The 16137-nt window shown below is 40.3% G+C and overlaps 1 protein-coding gene across 1 annotated transcript in view; it reads right to left on the minus strand.

Moving 5' to 3' along the window:
- Positions 1-3273: 3273 nt before the first annotated feature.
- LOC143764874 (uncharacterized) overlaps positions 3274-16137 on the minus strand; it is a 44275-nt gene continuing 31411 nt past the window's right edge. Inside the window, exons 3-5 of the mRNA XM_077250933.1 lie at positions 12379-12558; positions 12185-12308; positions 3274-4862 (exon numbers count right to left, since the gene is read on the minus strand). Coding sequence (XP_077107048.1) covers positions 3400-4862; positions 12185-12308; positions 12379-12558 — 1767 coding nt within the window. The 3' untranslated portion in view covers positions 3274-3399. The remainder of the gene's footprint in view (positions 4863-12184; positions 12309-12378; positions 12559-16137) is intronic.

Raw genomic sequence — 16137 nt, forward strand, 5'->3', positions numbered from 1 at the left:
ATATCAGTTGCCAATAGGGCGCAATTTCTGGGCAAGACCACCAGATATGTAGATAGCAGCCTAGATCCGTACAACATCTCCAGCACTTCTCAGAAGTGGGAAGGTGCCACAGGTGTATTTGGGAAGGGGGTACGATACCATCTTGAAATCACTTTATAAGAATTCTCTTGCAACCTCACGCATTGGGAGGGTCCATGTGATTTATTATAAATGGAGACGATCTGGTCTTGTGTGAAAAGGATATTGAGATCCCGCTCCCAAAGTCCTATAAATGCTCTTTTGGCAACAGCTTTTTCCATAATCAGGATTTTGTAGAGTCTAGATAGGACCTTTTTTGGAGGGTTATGGTGGGCACAGAGTTGCTCATAAGGTGTGATTGAGCACAGTAGGTTAAACTGATCTTTATTTTTATAACAGTAATCCCTCATTCTTTTATAGTGGAGAAAAGTATTGTTTAATTGGGGGTTGGAAGCTTGGAATTCCGAGAAGCTCATCATAGCGCTTTCAATAAAGAAATCATCGATTGGCAGTGGTGGCCTGGGCATGTCCCCATGAGGTAATTTAAGGGGATAGGGCCCGTGACATCCTGAATCGTCAGGATCGGGGAGATAGGTGGAGTTACTCTAAGAAATTCAGATCTCCAAAATTTAAGTGTGGCTATTATTTCATTAGAAAGTAACTGGTTCAAATTAGAGTAGTCATGCAAAAGTGTCATGGTCCTTAAGGAGATAGGAGCAAGGTGTTCTTCGATAGGCAGCCATAATTTTTCTGGGGGTCTTCTGATCCAGTCAACCACCCTAGTGAGCATAGCGGCTCTGTAATATTTAAAGATATCGGGGATTCCCCATAACCCCCTCCGATTTCGGCAAAGCAAGTGTAACATTTTGTTCCAAATAAAATTAACAAAGAAAGAATTGATTCTAGACAGGTAGTGCTTTGGACTGTAGATAGGGAGCACCTGGAAGAGATACAGGAATTTGGGTAATATAATACTTTTCAGTAAATTTTTTCTACCCATCCAATACAGGAAGGGGGCTTTCCAGGAGTGAACCGTGGAAATAGCCTGCTTTAGTAAGGGTATAATGTTGAGTTCCAAGAGCTCTCCCATCGACCTTCCAATTTTGATACCCAAATTTGTGATAAACTTGGTGGGCCATTTAAAAGGATAGAGTTTTTTCAATTTATCTACATCGGGTTTGGGAATATTAAGGCTCAATGCTTCCGACTTTGTGATGTTGATTTTGTAGTTGGATAGTTCCCCGTATAGTTCTAAAGTGCAGACAAAGGCAGGGATACCCCTCTCAGGATCAGACAGAACCACCAAGAGATCATCTGCAAATGCTGCAGATTTGTGGTGAAAGCCACTTACTTGAATCCCCTTAATATCCGCATCTTGTTGGATGCTTTGGATGAGAGGCTCCATAGCCAGCACATATAAGATCGGGGAGAGAGGGCATCCCTGTGTCATACCATTTTGAATATAAAAGGGGTCCGATAATAAGTTATTAATTTTTAGCCGAGTTGAAGGGATGGTATACATTTGAAAAATTGCATCAACCAATTGGGTGGAGATATGGAATGCAAGGAGAGTTTCATGTAAAAATGTCCAGTCCACCCTGCTTGACAGCCTATTCAATGAGGTGGCCATTAGACCTGGAGACGGTCTGTGCTCGGACCGTGGTGTACAGATTTGCAAATTTGGCATGAGAGTGTCAAAAAGGAATCTGTCAGCAGAATTTTACACCCCAAACTATTTATATGCCCATGTAACTCTTTCAAAGACAAGTCCAGCAATATCTTTACATAGCCAATCTGTTTCTCTGTTACTCATATGTAAAGTGCCATGGAATAAAATGGCGGTATAATAATAGCATGCAAATGAGGCTGAAAACCTATTTGTAGATCTATGGAAAGGACAGAACATAGTTTCCAGTGCCTTTATCAAGGATATCCATGTATAAAACAAAACAAAAGAAAAATGGCCAAAGCATGCTGTATAATTTGATCAACATCATATTTCATTTATCAATATCATAAACATGATTGAGACTACTTTCTTGCATTATCTTACTGACTTATTTTTAATTTTACTTTCACCACCATTTCTTTGGATGGGCTGTATCTCCTGTGATGATTCACACCTACATCAAATTAACGAAAAATATTTTCATGTATATTGACTATCTGCACTGATGTATTGATTATACTTAAGATCTTAATAAATGAAACATGATGTTGATAAAATTATATAGCATGTTTTGGCTGATTTTCATTTTATTATTTTTTCGTTTTATACATAGATATCCTTGATAAAGGGTTTTGTGCCGAAAAGCTGGAAACTATGTTCTGTTCTTTTCATTTGTTGGCTGTGAACTAAAAATCTTTGATCCAATTCAATTATACCTGAAGTGTCAGGCTATGTGCACACGTCAGGATTTTGTCAGGATTTTGTCAGGCTTTTTCCTCAGGTTTTGTAGCCAAAACCAGGAGTGGAACAATTAGAGGAAAAGTATAATAGAAACATATGCACCACTTCTGCATTTATCACCCATTCCTGGTTTTGGCTACAAAACCTGAGGAAAAAGCCTGACAAAATCCTGACAAAATCCTGACGTGTGCACATACCCTCATGTTTCGAGTGCCAAAGGTGTCTTCTAAAAATTGATTATTTTTCCACTTCTAAATATAGGAGTGCATAAAACTCTATTTCTACTATTTGTAGATTGGACACCTCTGTCACACCGGCTCTATTCCCTGCCCAGTGCTGCTTAACTGACTACTCCTTTGTCTGAAGTCGCACAACATAAAGGTTGTCAGTCAAACAGGAGGAGGCGGCACTGGGTGGGGAATAGAGCTGGAGTGACAGAGGCTTCACATTTAAATAGCTCTTTAGCCTCATTTGCATATAATTTCAAACACTAATTTCTGAGTAATGGAGGAATGGACTGGCAATGTAAAGGTAGTGATTGACTTGTGCTTGAAAGAGCTACATGGGCATATCAATAACTTGGGCACGGTGAGGTGCGGGAGGCCTGACAGATTCCCTTTAAGCCTGATTTGAGAACATTGACCAGAGATGTGATTGACAGCTGGTAAAATGATGAATTCTCTGGGAGTGACATAAAAAGTAGAATGTAGCTTGCTTCTCCTGCCACTTTGATATCAATAAGTATCAATATAGGTGTCATCCTGCACAAAAAAGACCTAAAACAGTAAAAATATAAGTGATAAAAGTAGCTGACCATGTTAGTCACAGAATACTCTCAGAGATTTAAGAAACACAAAATATATGTTCTTTTTATACATTTCATTTTAATCTACAAATGAAAGGGGCACTTCAACGGACAAGGATCACACAGATACACATAAATGGTATTCGTGTCTGAAACCTATCATCCACTAAACACTTTTGTCATATATACAATAAGCGCCAGTGTCATAAATGTTGTGGGACCAGCCATTTCTTTTATGGGAATTCCAATGGTTTTGCAATCTGTTGTCAACATATTTCTCAACATTGGTAGCTGGTTTCTCTGTCTCGTGAGTTCTGAGATGCCGGTTCAGGTGACCTTTGTGTCCAAAACGTTTACCACATTCGGAGCACACAAATGGTTTCTCTCCTGTGTGAATTCTTTGATGTACAACCAGATTGGAGTTGTTGGTGAAACATTTGTTACATACAGGACAAACAAAAAGTTTTTCCCCCGTATGGATTCTTTGATGTATGACCAGGCTTGACTTATAGAAAAATAACTTTCCGCACTGTGGACAAGATACCTTACTTCCATTGTGCATAGCCTGGTGTTTGATGAGGCCAAAGTGGGAGGTGAAGCTTTTCTCACATGTGGAGCAGATATACATTCCATCTACTTCAGCCTGGGTGGTCCGGTGGTTCACATACGGCGCCTTTTCAGGTGCTTTATTCCAATCCCTGTATTTTGTGACAGAACATCTCTTACTTGCTTTTGTGACATCTTTCATTCTCTTCATTGCTTGCCCAGGAGTTGATGTGTGTAGTATTTGCGCACAGTCTGTGGGGATGTACAGTTCATAGCCCTGTTCCTGAGAGATGGGTTCCTCTTTAACTTGTTTGGGTGTATATTGTATTTGCATGTGATTGGGTGGGCTGTAAATACAAGAATTTAGATAGTTTTCTTCTTCACAAAGAACCGGTTCCTTCTTAATATCAGCTGGTGTGTATTGAGGAGGGCCCACTGCATAAATATTAGCTCCTGTGTCATTTACTTTTTGCCATGACTCCTCCTGATCATGAGTGGACTGATATTGTGTGGGTCCATAACTGTCAGTTTCTGTCGGTACAATTTCTTCCTTAATTTGAGTAAGCAAATATTTTGCCTGCGCACAGGATGTACCTGTAAAAGTATCCATAGAGGTTTCTCCTATACAAGATGCGACCTCTGGATGACTAGGCTTCACATCTACGTAGTCTCCTGTGGAAATTTCTTCAGGACAAGTTAGCAGTTCCCTAGCTTGAGCAGCTAAATGTTTTCCCTGTGGATGAGCATTAGGAGAGTAATTCACATTTATAGGTTTTATTTCATTAGATAAGCAGGAACTGAGGGTATTTGTGGCATCACTCCTTAAGTTTTCATCTTCATTTGTAGAAAATTGACTCTTAATAGCTGAGACTTCTGGTGGCTTTTCATCTTTAGATATATCCTTAAGGGCATCCGTTTTGGTTTTACGTTTGCTAAAGTACCTGACCCGTCTTTTTTGGGATTTTCTCCATTTAGAGGTTTTCCGGTCTGCTTTAACTTCTTTGTCACTTGCATTTGTATTTATACAGGCCACTGAAGACAAACCTGGGTCATCTTGCAATTTAGTTTCTTCCTTAAATAAATCTAGAAGAAAAGAAAGCAAAGCAACATGGTAAAAGCCCATAAACACTGCAACACAATTCTGGGTCAGATGATCAGCCCTGAATAATTTCTCATATCAAAACATTAATCTCTGGGTTGTCATGAGAGCAGGGGTCTGCTTATGACATTTCTTCTGTCATTATGATGCTCAAGTGAAAGCGGTCCCATGACCAGCGTTGATAGGAGATCGTGATTTATGACATACTAGTCCATGAGCCAAGAACCAAATTTGACGATATCGGTACCAAGCGGAGTGACTAATTCTCTTTGGTATTTTTAGGTAGATGCATGTCTGTAGTTTATTTTTTGATATGATAGCCCTTACATATACGTAGCTTATTAACCCCTTCAGCCCTAGGCCTATTTGTACCCAAGTGCCTAAGCCAATCTGACCTGTGCCACTTCATGGGCTAATAACTTTGGAACGCTTTCACCTATCCAAGCCATTCTGAGATTGTTTTCTCGTGACATATTGTACTTCACGTCAGTGCTAAATGGGAGTCAATATATTTTACCTTTCTATATAAAAAAATGCTAAATATTCGGAAATTTTGGAAAAATCGGCAATTTTTTAACTTTGAAATTCTCTGCTTTTTACAAAAATACTGATACCCCCCATAATAGTTATTAATTTACACTCCCCACATGTTTACTTCATATTGGCATCATTTTGAAAATGAAACCTTATTGTTTTACGACGTAATAGGGCTTATAGTTTTATGCGCAATTTTTCACATTTACAGCAAAACCCACTTTTCAAAGGACCAAGTCACTTCTGAAGTCACTTTAAGGGGCTTACATAACAGAAACCACCCATAAATTACCCCATTTTGCAAACTACACCCCTCAAGCTGTTCAAAACTCATTTTTAAAAACTGTTAACCCTTTAGGTGTTCCACAGGAATTTTAGCATGAGCCAAGAACCAAATATGACGATATCGGTACCACCCGGAGTGACTAGATGTAGTATTTGTAACAAAATTTAATCCAAGTTATGTAAATACACACTGAACATGTCATGTGCATATATATATATATATATATATATATATATATATATATATATATATATGTTACTCCATAATATCTTCAACATCGGACTCTGAATCTGACTGTTGTTCTACTGGCTCGTCTTCAGTACCCTTGTTCTGGCATGTCTGTAATCTGCACATGTCTGTGCACTTCAGGCCATTGCTGAGGCAAGTACACTGAGGAAGTTCACATGACCGCACACACTTGCAGGACAGTAGCTGTATAATAGCTTCTGGTGCTGGTGCCCCTTGCATCCACTTGACAACAAGCTTTCCGTCGTTATCTATCATCCAACCGCAGTCTGTTGGGTTTGCAACCCATGGCTGGCTCTGCAGACTTCTCCTCCAGATCGCAGCCTGGTAGTTTGCACGCAGTGCATGCATGAAAAGGCAGTCCTGGCAAGGAGGGAGTTGACTTGACTCTACCACTCCACGTCTGGCACAGAACAGCTGATAACGGAGCCTGTTTACCTCAGTTGTTTGGGTAGTTGGCAGGTACATGTGGCAGGTGATTTCCTGTAACTTCTCAAAAAGTTCGGTAGACACTTCCCATGAACGACCAACTTCCTGAAAGGCATCCTGGTATGTCTTGTTCATCTTCAACTGCTTGAGTGTCGTCATCTTCCCACGGCCAGCGAATGCACTGACGGTGTCACAGCCTGTAAATGCATGCATACCAATCAATGAATCACATACGCTGCCTCCCAATGTTCGGCTCAGAGTGGTGATATCCAGGAATCTTGTCCGGTTCTGTGTACCGCATTTCTGGAACAGGTGGGATGGGATTTTGTGGCACATGCCCAGACACAGGACCATGACATCAGTATCCTCCGAAGTGATGATGACCGACTTGTAACCAGATTCTGCTGCATGAAGAGCATGGAGAAGGAGGCGTGTGTCTGCTTCTTCTTGATTTGACTTAAGGTCAGCAGCCTCTTCCCACTGTTCTTTGGTGATCTTAAAGCAGAGCTGCTCACATGTGACATACAGCTCCTTCTCCTCAAGCTTCTCCCTGTGGTGTTTCGCCTTCCATTCTTCTACCAGAAACTTTATGAGACTTGCCTTGTTGGAGGAACTACTTAGAAGCTTTTTCCACTGCTGGATGTTGTGCCCATGTTGAATGTTCTTGAAATGGATCCCTGTGCCTTCATATCTGTTGACTCTTTCTGTATCTTTGATGGATGTCTCCTTGTAGACGTCAAAGACAATATCAATGCGCTTGCTCTTAGCACCCTCATGGATAGCGCGACTCATTGCTGTGCCTGCTAGCTGGCCAAATGTTGCATTGTTTCCCTTCAGTTTCTGAACCAGGCTCATCCCATCAATGATGGTTGCAGAGGGCTCGGGGATCACTTCTGCAGGACGAGCATTCCTCTCCAACTCCCTTGCGAGGGCAGCCTTGTTGGTCTTGCGGATAGACCCATCACCATTGGCAAGTGCCCATGGCAATGGACCCAGGGGATGAGTCAAGACATCACTCATTTGTAGCTTTCTGTTCTCAGCTACAAGTATCATCTGGCCAAATAGGTTTCTGTCAGCCTTCAAAATTACCTCCTTGCCAAGACCTTGTCTGCGTGTCTTCATTTGGATGTTAGAGAACGTTTTAAGTTTGTTCTTCGTCATCTTGTCATGAAACAATGTAGTTGGCTTATCGGTACCCAAACGCTCATCCTTGAATGTTTGATATGCATCCTCTCCTATACTGTATGCCCCTTGAAGGTCTTTGGCTACATCTGGTGGTGCTACAGTCGCTGTTGACAAACTGATAAGTTCACCATTATGCTCTTTGTTGAAGGGGTTCACCCAACCTGTCTCCAGCAGTTGAACGAAAGATTGGACATCGGCTTCATCTCTTCTAATCCTAGACACCTGTAGGTCTGAATGGCTGAAGTCAGTATATTGTTGGCCTACCAGGGCCCTCAGCTGCCTCAAGTACATACTGCGGTACTCTGATGTCAGGTAGAACCTGGAAACAGCTCCAACTTTGAGGCTGAAGCCTTTTGTGCCCCCTGGTGTCTGGGTGTCTTTGTTGATTGTCTCTTCAATGGTCTGGTCCACAGGAATTCGTCCAAAAGGATTCTTGCTACCGATCTGGACCGAAAAGCCACCTTGCATGAAGTATTCATGGACCTCTGGGTGTTCTATGGGCAGCCGAGACATTGTGGCATAGTAATAGGTTAGGTATCGGGCATAGTTGACCTTGTCATAGGCAAAACACCATGGTATCATCTGTCGGATTGCTCCTAGGTGAAGCATCCAGTTGCCTTCTCTTGAAGCTCGAACCAGGGCCAGCATGGTCTCGACCATGTCCAAGTATGACATCCAGAATGCTGAGAGTTGTTCATTTCTGAGGGTCTCAAGATAAACTTGAAAGAGCTTCAGGGTAAGTGTGCAAGATTCATTATCCAAGAGCTTTTCGAAGGATCCCTGCGACACACTGATGCGAAAGTTTGTGATGTTCTTCAGTGTTTCATCCAGATGGTGAAGGTCCCTTGCATGGTTTTCTTCTAGCCATGGAAGGAAGTTTTTCCATGCAAGCCTCATAAGTGCTTCATAGACCAGCTTGTGTAGTCTCACTGCTCTGTTGTACCTCCGGCCGTCCATCACTCCAGACACTGATCCTTCAGCGATTACACCGGATTCAACACACAGATCTCTAAGGCCTGCATCCTGAAATAGGTGTCAGCCTCTACAGAGGGAGATAGGAGCTCTGCAGAGAAGACCGGAGAGTCCTGTTCAGCACAGAACGTGTATGTGTCAGTGTGTGTGCGTGTGTTGGGGCACCTCAGGGTGTCTTCAAATGTGACATAGCCCCCTAGATTTCTTCCAGTAAAATTTGCACTCCAAAAGTCATTTGGCGCTCCTTCCCTTCCGAGGCCTGCCGTTCCCCAATACTGCAGTGTACGACAACATATCGGGTGTTGTTGTGTTCGGGAGAGATTGGTGAACAAATAGTGGGGTGCATTTTTTGCTGGTACACCTCTTAAAAATAAAAAAATGAGCCTAAAATGACACCTTCATGTAAAAAATGCACTTTTTCCATTTTCTCAACCAAGTGTTTCCAACTACTGTGAAACACTGGTTGGGTCAAAGTGGTCACTATACCCCCTAAAAGATTCCTTGGGGGTGTAGTTTCCAAAATAGGGTCACTTTTTGGGGTTTCCACTGTGGGGGTACCTCAGGCAGCCTTCAAATGTGACATGGCCCCCTAGATTTCTTCCAGTGAATCCGCCACCCAAAAACCACATAGCGCTCCTTCCGTGTTGAGCTGTGCTGTGTGCCCATACTTTAGTTTACGAGTACATGTGGGGTGTTTCTATAAACTGCAGAATTAGGGTAACCAAGTTTGGGTTTGCCGTTAACCCTTGCTAGGTTGCAGGTAAAATTGGATTACAATGTAATATCTGGAAAAAAAATGAAATTTTGAAATTTCGCCTTCATTCTGCTAAAATTCCTGTGGAACACCTAAAGGGTTAACAGTTTTTAAAAATGAGTTTTGAACAGCTTGAGGGGTGTAGTTTGCAAAATGGGGTAATTTATGGGTGGTTTCTGTTATGTAAGCCCCTTAAAGTGACTTCAGAAGTGACTTGGTCCTTTGAAAAGTGGGTTTTGCTGTAAATGTGAAAAATTGCGCATAAAACTATAAGCCCTATTACGTCGTAAAACAATAAGGTTTCATTTTCAAAATGATGCCAATATGAAGTAAACATGTGGGGAGTGTAAATTAATAACTATTATGGGGGGTATCAGTATTTTTGTAAAAAGCAGAGAATTTCAAAGTTAAAAAATTGCCGATTTTTCCAAAATTTCCGAATATTTAGCATTTTTTTATATAGAAAGGTAAAATATATTGACTCCCATTTAGCACTGACGTGAAGTACAATATGTCACGAGAAAACAATCTCAGAATGGCTTGGATAGGTGAAAGCGTTCCAAAGTTATTAGCCCATGAAGTGGCACAGGTCAGATTGGCTTAGGCACTTGGGTACAAATAGGCCTAGGGCTGAAGGGGTTAATAAGCTACGTATATGTAAGGGCTATCATATCAAAAAATAAACTACAGACATGCATCTACCTAAAAATACCAAAGAAAATTAGTCACTCCGGGTGGTACCGATATCTGGCCCGGCTCATGGACTATACATAGAAGTGCTGATGCACAACTGTGTGTAGCACAGGCGATCAGCCGCTCTCAGCTTCAAGTCTACTAAAGGGACTATTCAATACAGTAAAAAGTGAGAAAAGTTTTTAAAAATATGAAAAAAAAATTCAAATCAGCCCCATGAAAAAAGAAAACAAAAAAGACAAGTATTTGCTATCTATCAAAATCTAAAATACATTAATCCGATTGTTAAACCGCATAACGATAAAACAAATCAAAACGCCAGAATTACATTTTTTTGGGCCACTGCAAATTTCCAAATTTCTAATTTTTTTTCACCATTTAATACAAAAACAAAAAAAACAACTATGCTTGTTTGGTATCTGCATACTCGCATTGACCTGGGAAATCATACTGTCAGGTCACTTTTAACATATGGTAAATAAATCCAAAAAACAAATGTGGACTTGCACTTTATTTGCAATTTCAATGCACTTGGAATTTTTTTCCCTCTTTCAAATGCATCACATGATTGAATGATGTAATTCAACTCATCCCGGAGAAAAAAACAAGCCCTCATGCAGCTATAGGGACGTAAAAACAAAAAGAGATGGCTCTTGGAATAAGAGGAAGAAAAAAACGAAAGCGCAAAAACTGAAAATCGCAAGGTCATGAAGGGGTTGACCCTATGTTTACAAAAATTTTCCATTTCTTGGCGACCTGTTCTAGGAATGGGCAAATGGAACTCATACCAAATTCAAATCCATTTGTTGACTGCTGTAAATCTAAAATGAGGGGTCCATTATAGATCCGTCTGGTTTCCATTTGGTTTCATTTTTTTAGAACAATAGAACATTTTCTTACACACTGTTCTTTTTCTTCCTTTTTAAAAACTGACGCAAATTTTTAGAAAGGAAGAAAAAGTACAGCATGTTAGAAAAAGTTCTACTGTTCTAAAAAAATGAAACCAAATGGAAACCAGACGGATCCCATAGTAATCACTTAGGCCCCTCTTTTACATTTGCATCAGTCAGCAAACTGGTCCATTTTGGGCATGAATGGAACAGGACTCTGAAATGGACATGTGATCAAAGCCTGAAGTCAAGATTTCAGTTGAGTTTCATTAATCACATATATAGAGCCTGATTCATCAAAGCTTTTAAGCCAAAACGTTGGCGTAAAAGCTGTGAAAGATTGCAAAATGTTGGGGTTTTTACACCAGTTTCTCCCAGCTCTGCCAAAATGGGCAGAGCTGGGGTGTGATGAGGGTTTGTTAGTAGAGTGATGCCATAGCTCATCTAATTCAAGACGAGCTGTGGCATTCCTTACGCCAGAAATCTTACCCCAATTTGGAGTAAGATATCTTGCGTGGTGCATGGAAGCGCATCGCCACTAGTCGAGACGCTCATGATTCATTAAGAGGTGTGCACATTTTAATGAATCATAAGCTTCTGACTCCTACATACTGCCTTCATCAAGACCAGCCATAAAATTGACCATCTTGTTGAACTGGGCCATAGTCTTTTTTTCATGGTAAAATCCCTGTATTTCCCTAAACACTAATTAAAAGAGTTGAAGGTGAGTGTGAGGCAGTGCTGTGGAGTCGGAGTCAGGGAAATTGAAGAGTCGGAAGTTTGCCATATCGACTCAACAGTCCTGGTGTGACTGGTGACAACACTTCTGATACCTGCCAGGAAGCATGCATGCATGATATCTATCCCATCAGGTATCCGCAAAGGTGACCTCACCGACCCCGCTCACCTTGTAATGCAGAAATATGCAAAGCTAGACACACACTTTAAGGCTTTGTTCAGACGTCTGTGATTTTACTTGAACATAAAAACACGGACTGATATTCATTAGTGCTTTGGATCCGAGTTTCATCAGTGTTCGGTCAGTGTCAGTTTTTACCATCCAGTGTTTCCTCAGTGATTTTCACGTATAAAAAAATTAAATAAATTACACAGCCTATCAGATTTTGAGGCAAAAACCTTGACAGATTCTCTTTAACAGTTAGTTGGATAGTGAAATGTACCGACCATGGCTTGCTAATGTTATATATTGGTAACATACCATATGTGACTGGATGCATAACCTGGCTACTTAAAACAACCAAAAACTAACTGGACAGTGTTCCTTATAACATGTATGAGTGATTGGAATTCACTAACCTTTACTACTGTCACGTTCTTGATTGTTCATCAAGACATACTTATAGATATCCTTGTGTTCTTCTACATACTGCCACTCCTCCATAGAGAAACAGACCATGATGTCCTCATATCTGATGGGAACCTGGCACACAATGATACAGTTATTACCCACAAGCCTGCTTTGGTGGGGTTCTATTCCCAGCAGGGCTCACCTCTCTAGTCAGCAGCTCAATGATCTTGTTGGTGAGGTTCAGGATCTTCTCATCGTTCTTTGTCTCCTGTGGCTGAGATGAGGGATTATTCATAGTGAGACTCCGGCCGGATCTCCCACATTTAGGAGAAACACTGCTTCTTGTGACACGCAGAGCAGCATGGTTTACAGGTGCATAGTCCTAGAGATAAATTACAGAGCATATTATACAGACCTGTAGGATGGAAGTAACAGGCTATTTTGCAGGAACAAGAGACTTCCTGCCTCTACATAGAGCAGAGAAAAGAAGAATTAACTGGATAGAAAGGCAAAATGAGCAATTGTAAGTACATGGTGCTATGTAATGTGAAGACTGCAATATATTAAAATGATGGAAACTTTGATGGGAGGAGGAGGAGTGCTTCTTTTTTGTTCATTAAATCTGTATTTGTGTGTATGTGTTATAATTCTCGCCTTCCGCCATCTTCTCCAGTTTTCAGCACTGTTCTGCTCCTCTTCTCAGTGACGTCACCACTCTTCAGACTAGCCGGCTGGCTATGCTCTATGAGTAAGCTGGACTTCCAACTTTTACAATGAAAACCTATGGAGCCTCGTTCTGGGGCACCACAGACTTAAATTGCAAAATCCCCTGCATACATGCAGCCACGTACCAACTAGACATGCGCGGGCTTGTATTGAATGAGGTCTGACACATCCAGTCGCAATGTGGCTGGATATATGCAAATCGCATACTTGCGGTCACATGACCGACTGGCCCCGGAGAATCCTTGAAGTGCGCTTGTGTGAGGAGTCACAAGTGTGCAGTCACATAGAGTGACTGCATGACTGCAGACTTTCTCCACTCCTTTGTTTTATATATGTGTGCTGAATGGGAAAAATTGTATTTATATTTTTAGTCCCATGACTTGGGTAACAGTGTACATGACATGCAGTCCCTGTCACATGTACTTGACTCATTATTCTTGGCTGATAGAACATTACTGACAAGGAAGAAAGTTTAAAGAAATATTCTCATGTTATTAAATTAGCAAGTTTGCAATTGACTTGCGTCTTCTATCTGCTGTTTTTTTCCTACTGTTAGAGCTTTGATCTTACATAAAGTACAGCTTGTTTCTATGGAGATTAGCTACCAGAGCATGGAAAAATATGAGTAGTAGCTACATTCTAGGAGATTAAATAAATGCTAAGATCCCAGCCACCTCTTATTAGCCCACTGATTTCTATACTGCAGTTAGCTGCTGACCTCTCACCTCCCTTTTGGCTCCTGAGTCAGGTGCTCTTATCAGCACTGCATAATGGAAATCCCCAACCCCCAGCAATAGCAATTTACAGAGCAGATCTCCTAATTACCGCTCACTTTCCTGAGCCTTGTGCTAGTTCAAATGCACGGTTACATCTATATGCAAATATAGAGATAACAGTGTAGACTGAAGACATACACTATATATATATAAACACAGCCTGGACTCCAGGGCAAAGAAGAGATATATGCAAATAGTTAAAACTTACATCATTTATTGAAAAAAAAATTAAAATATCTAAAAAATGGGAAAACCTCAAGAGAGAAACCCATATTTGTAATTACCGTATGCAAAAGCTTATTGCTGCAGAGGATAATATGGGTGTCATAGCAAAAAAAAACCCTTCAAATATCCAGGGCACAAAAAAACTGACATTTGTCAATAGCCACGAAAGAGAATACAGTATACTGTGCCAATTTACGAAGGGACGAAACGCGCGTTGGGGCACCTGGGGAAAACCACATGCAACAGACTACTCCTACTACTCCTGTAAGTGCTATCCAGTAGCATATTTTATTATGGTCTCAAGAGGACACAGTTTATACCTGAGATAGGACATTCTATGGGATCAAGGAATAGGATTGCACGATGCACTGTACACATAGGCTGTAGGTCGGGTTAATGTTGGCATATCTCCCCATTAAGGGTTAAGTAGTGACCTGAATTGTGACATGGATTGATTTTTGGATTAATTTTGTATTACACAGGTCAACAAAAAAAAAATTTTTTTCTGGTGTCCAAAATATTTTAATGAATTTGGGGTATTTTTGGGGTGCTGATTCTGAATATGCCATCAGTTTTGCCAGATTGGCTCAAGTTTTTGAGATTTTTGGTATCTTATTTATAGCACTTGTTGGTAAATGCGACGCATCATCTCATTAATTTCTTTGGATTAGTACTTGAACTGAGCAGTTCTCAATATAGTTTTGTGTTAATTAGTGTTCTAAAAGTTTGTTCCTAGCTTGATTTTTGCACTAACTTTATGTTGTTGTCTGTTTTCCAATGAAAAGCATGAACTCATCAAGAAGAAGTTGTCTTAACGATCCAGACTCATTCTGTTACATTTGTGGTGAATACACACTGCCAAAACATAGAAGAAACATAACAGACTTCGTAAAAAAGTGTATTTTGCCTATTTTGGGGTTATGCTTGGGGACCAAGACAAGTTTTGGGCACCACACATAGTGTGCAAAGCATGTATCGAATTATTACGAAAATGGAGCAAAGGACAAAGAAAAAGCTTCAAATTTGGTGTTCCAATGGTGTGGAGAGAGCAAAAAAATCATCATGATGACTGTTATTTCAATAAAGTTAATGCGCGTGTAGCAAATTACGTCTTTTTTTCACACATTTTACGAAAAATCTCAAAAACTTGAGCCAATCTGGCAAAACTGATGACATATTCAGAATCAGCACCCCAAAGTTCCCCTAAATTCGATGAAATATCTTTGGCACCAAAAATGCTGTTGACCAGTGTTATTGATGTATAAACTTTGTCTAGTTTAATTTAAGAAAAGTTGTACTTTTTTAAATTGGCACAGTATACTGGATTCTCTTTTGTGGCTATAGAGGATAATATGGGATTGTAATGATCTCTGGATAATCCTGTATTAATAAATTATCCTATTTCGTCTGCATAGTATTTTCAACGAATAGTAGTTACCATAGACATACTAATACAACCCTAGTGCATGGTTACTGTCATGGTTATTCATTCTGAGCAGTCAAATTATTTATAAACCATATGTTTATAATTATGCTAGGAAAAAACTCCAATGCTTCCATATAATGTGATCTAAGATCTACCATCAGACAATAAACAATCTATTAAGGAAAGTGCTAATGCAAGGATAATAGATTCATGTTCAACTGAAAAACCACCTCTCTCTCTCTCTCTCTCTCTCTCTCTCTCTCTCTCTCTCTCTCTCTCTATATATATATGACAAAGTGCAAGTGCAAGGTATATAGATATTATACATGATTTGTCCTGCTATAAAAAAGGATGTAATGACATAATCCACATAGTATAGAAAGATCATCAAAGTATAGATGGTAGAGTGCAGGTGCAGAGATAATGTATGATTATGGCTAGATGTCTCAATAAGAGTACCACTGCACCAAACCTTAAAGTTGTCGTTTACCATGGAAGGTAGTAGAGAATAATATAATCAAAACTCCCTTGGTACCTGTGTTTTCCACACCCCTACGCCGTTTCGCATCAGGCTTCTTCTGGAAAAAGCATAATGTGAACAACGCTAAGGTACACTGGCAACTCTGAGATATGGTGCATTGGTACTGTTATTGAGACATATAGCCATAGTCATACATTATCTTTGCACCTGCACTCTACCAGGTATACTTTGATGATCCATCTGTACTATAATGGATTATGCCTTTACATCCTTTATTTTTTTTATAACAGGGCAAATCATGTATATTATCTATATACCATGCACTTG

The sequence above is a fragment of the Ranitomeya variabilis genome, chromosome 4 (genome assembly GCF_051348905.1).
Source record: "Ranitomeya variabilis isolate aRanVar5 chromosome 4, aRanVar5.hap1, whole genome shotgun sequence".
Taxonomy (NCBI): Eukaryota; Metazoa; Chordata; class Amphibia; order Anura; family Dendrobatidae; genus Ranitomeya; species Ranitomeya variabilis.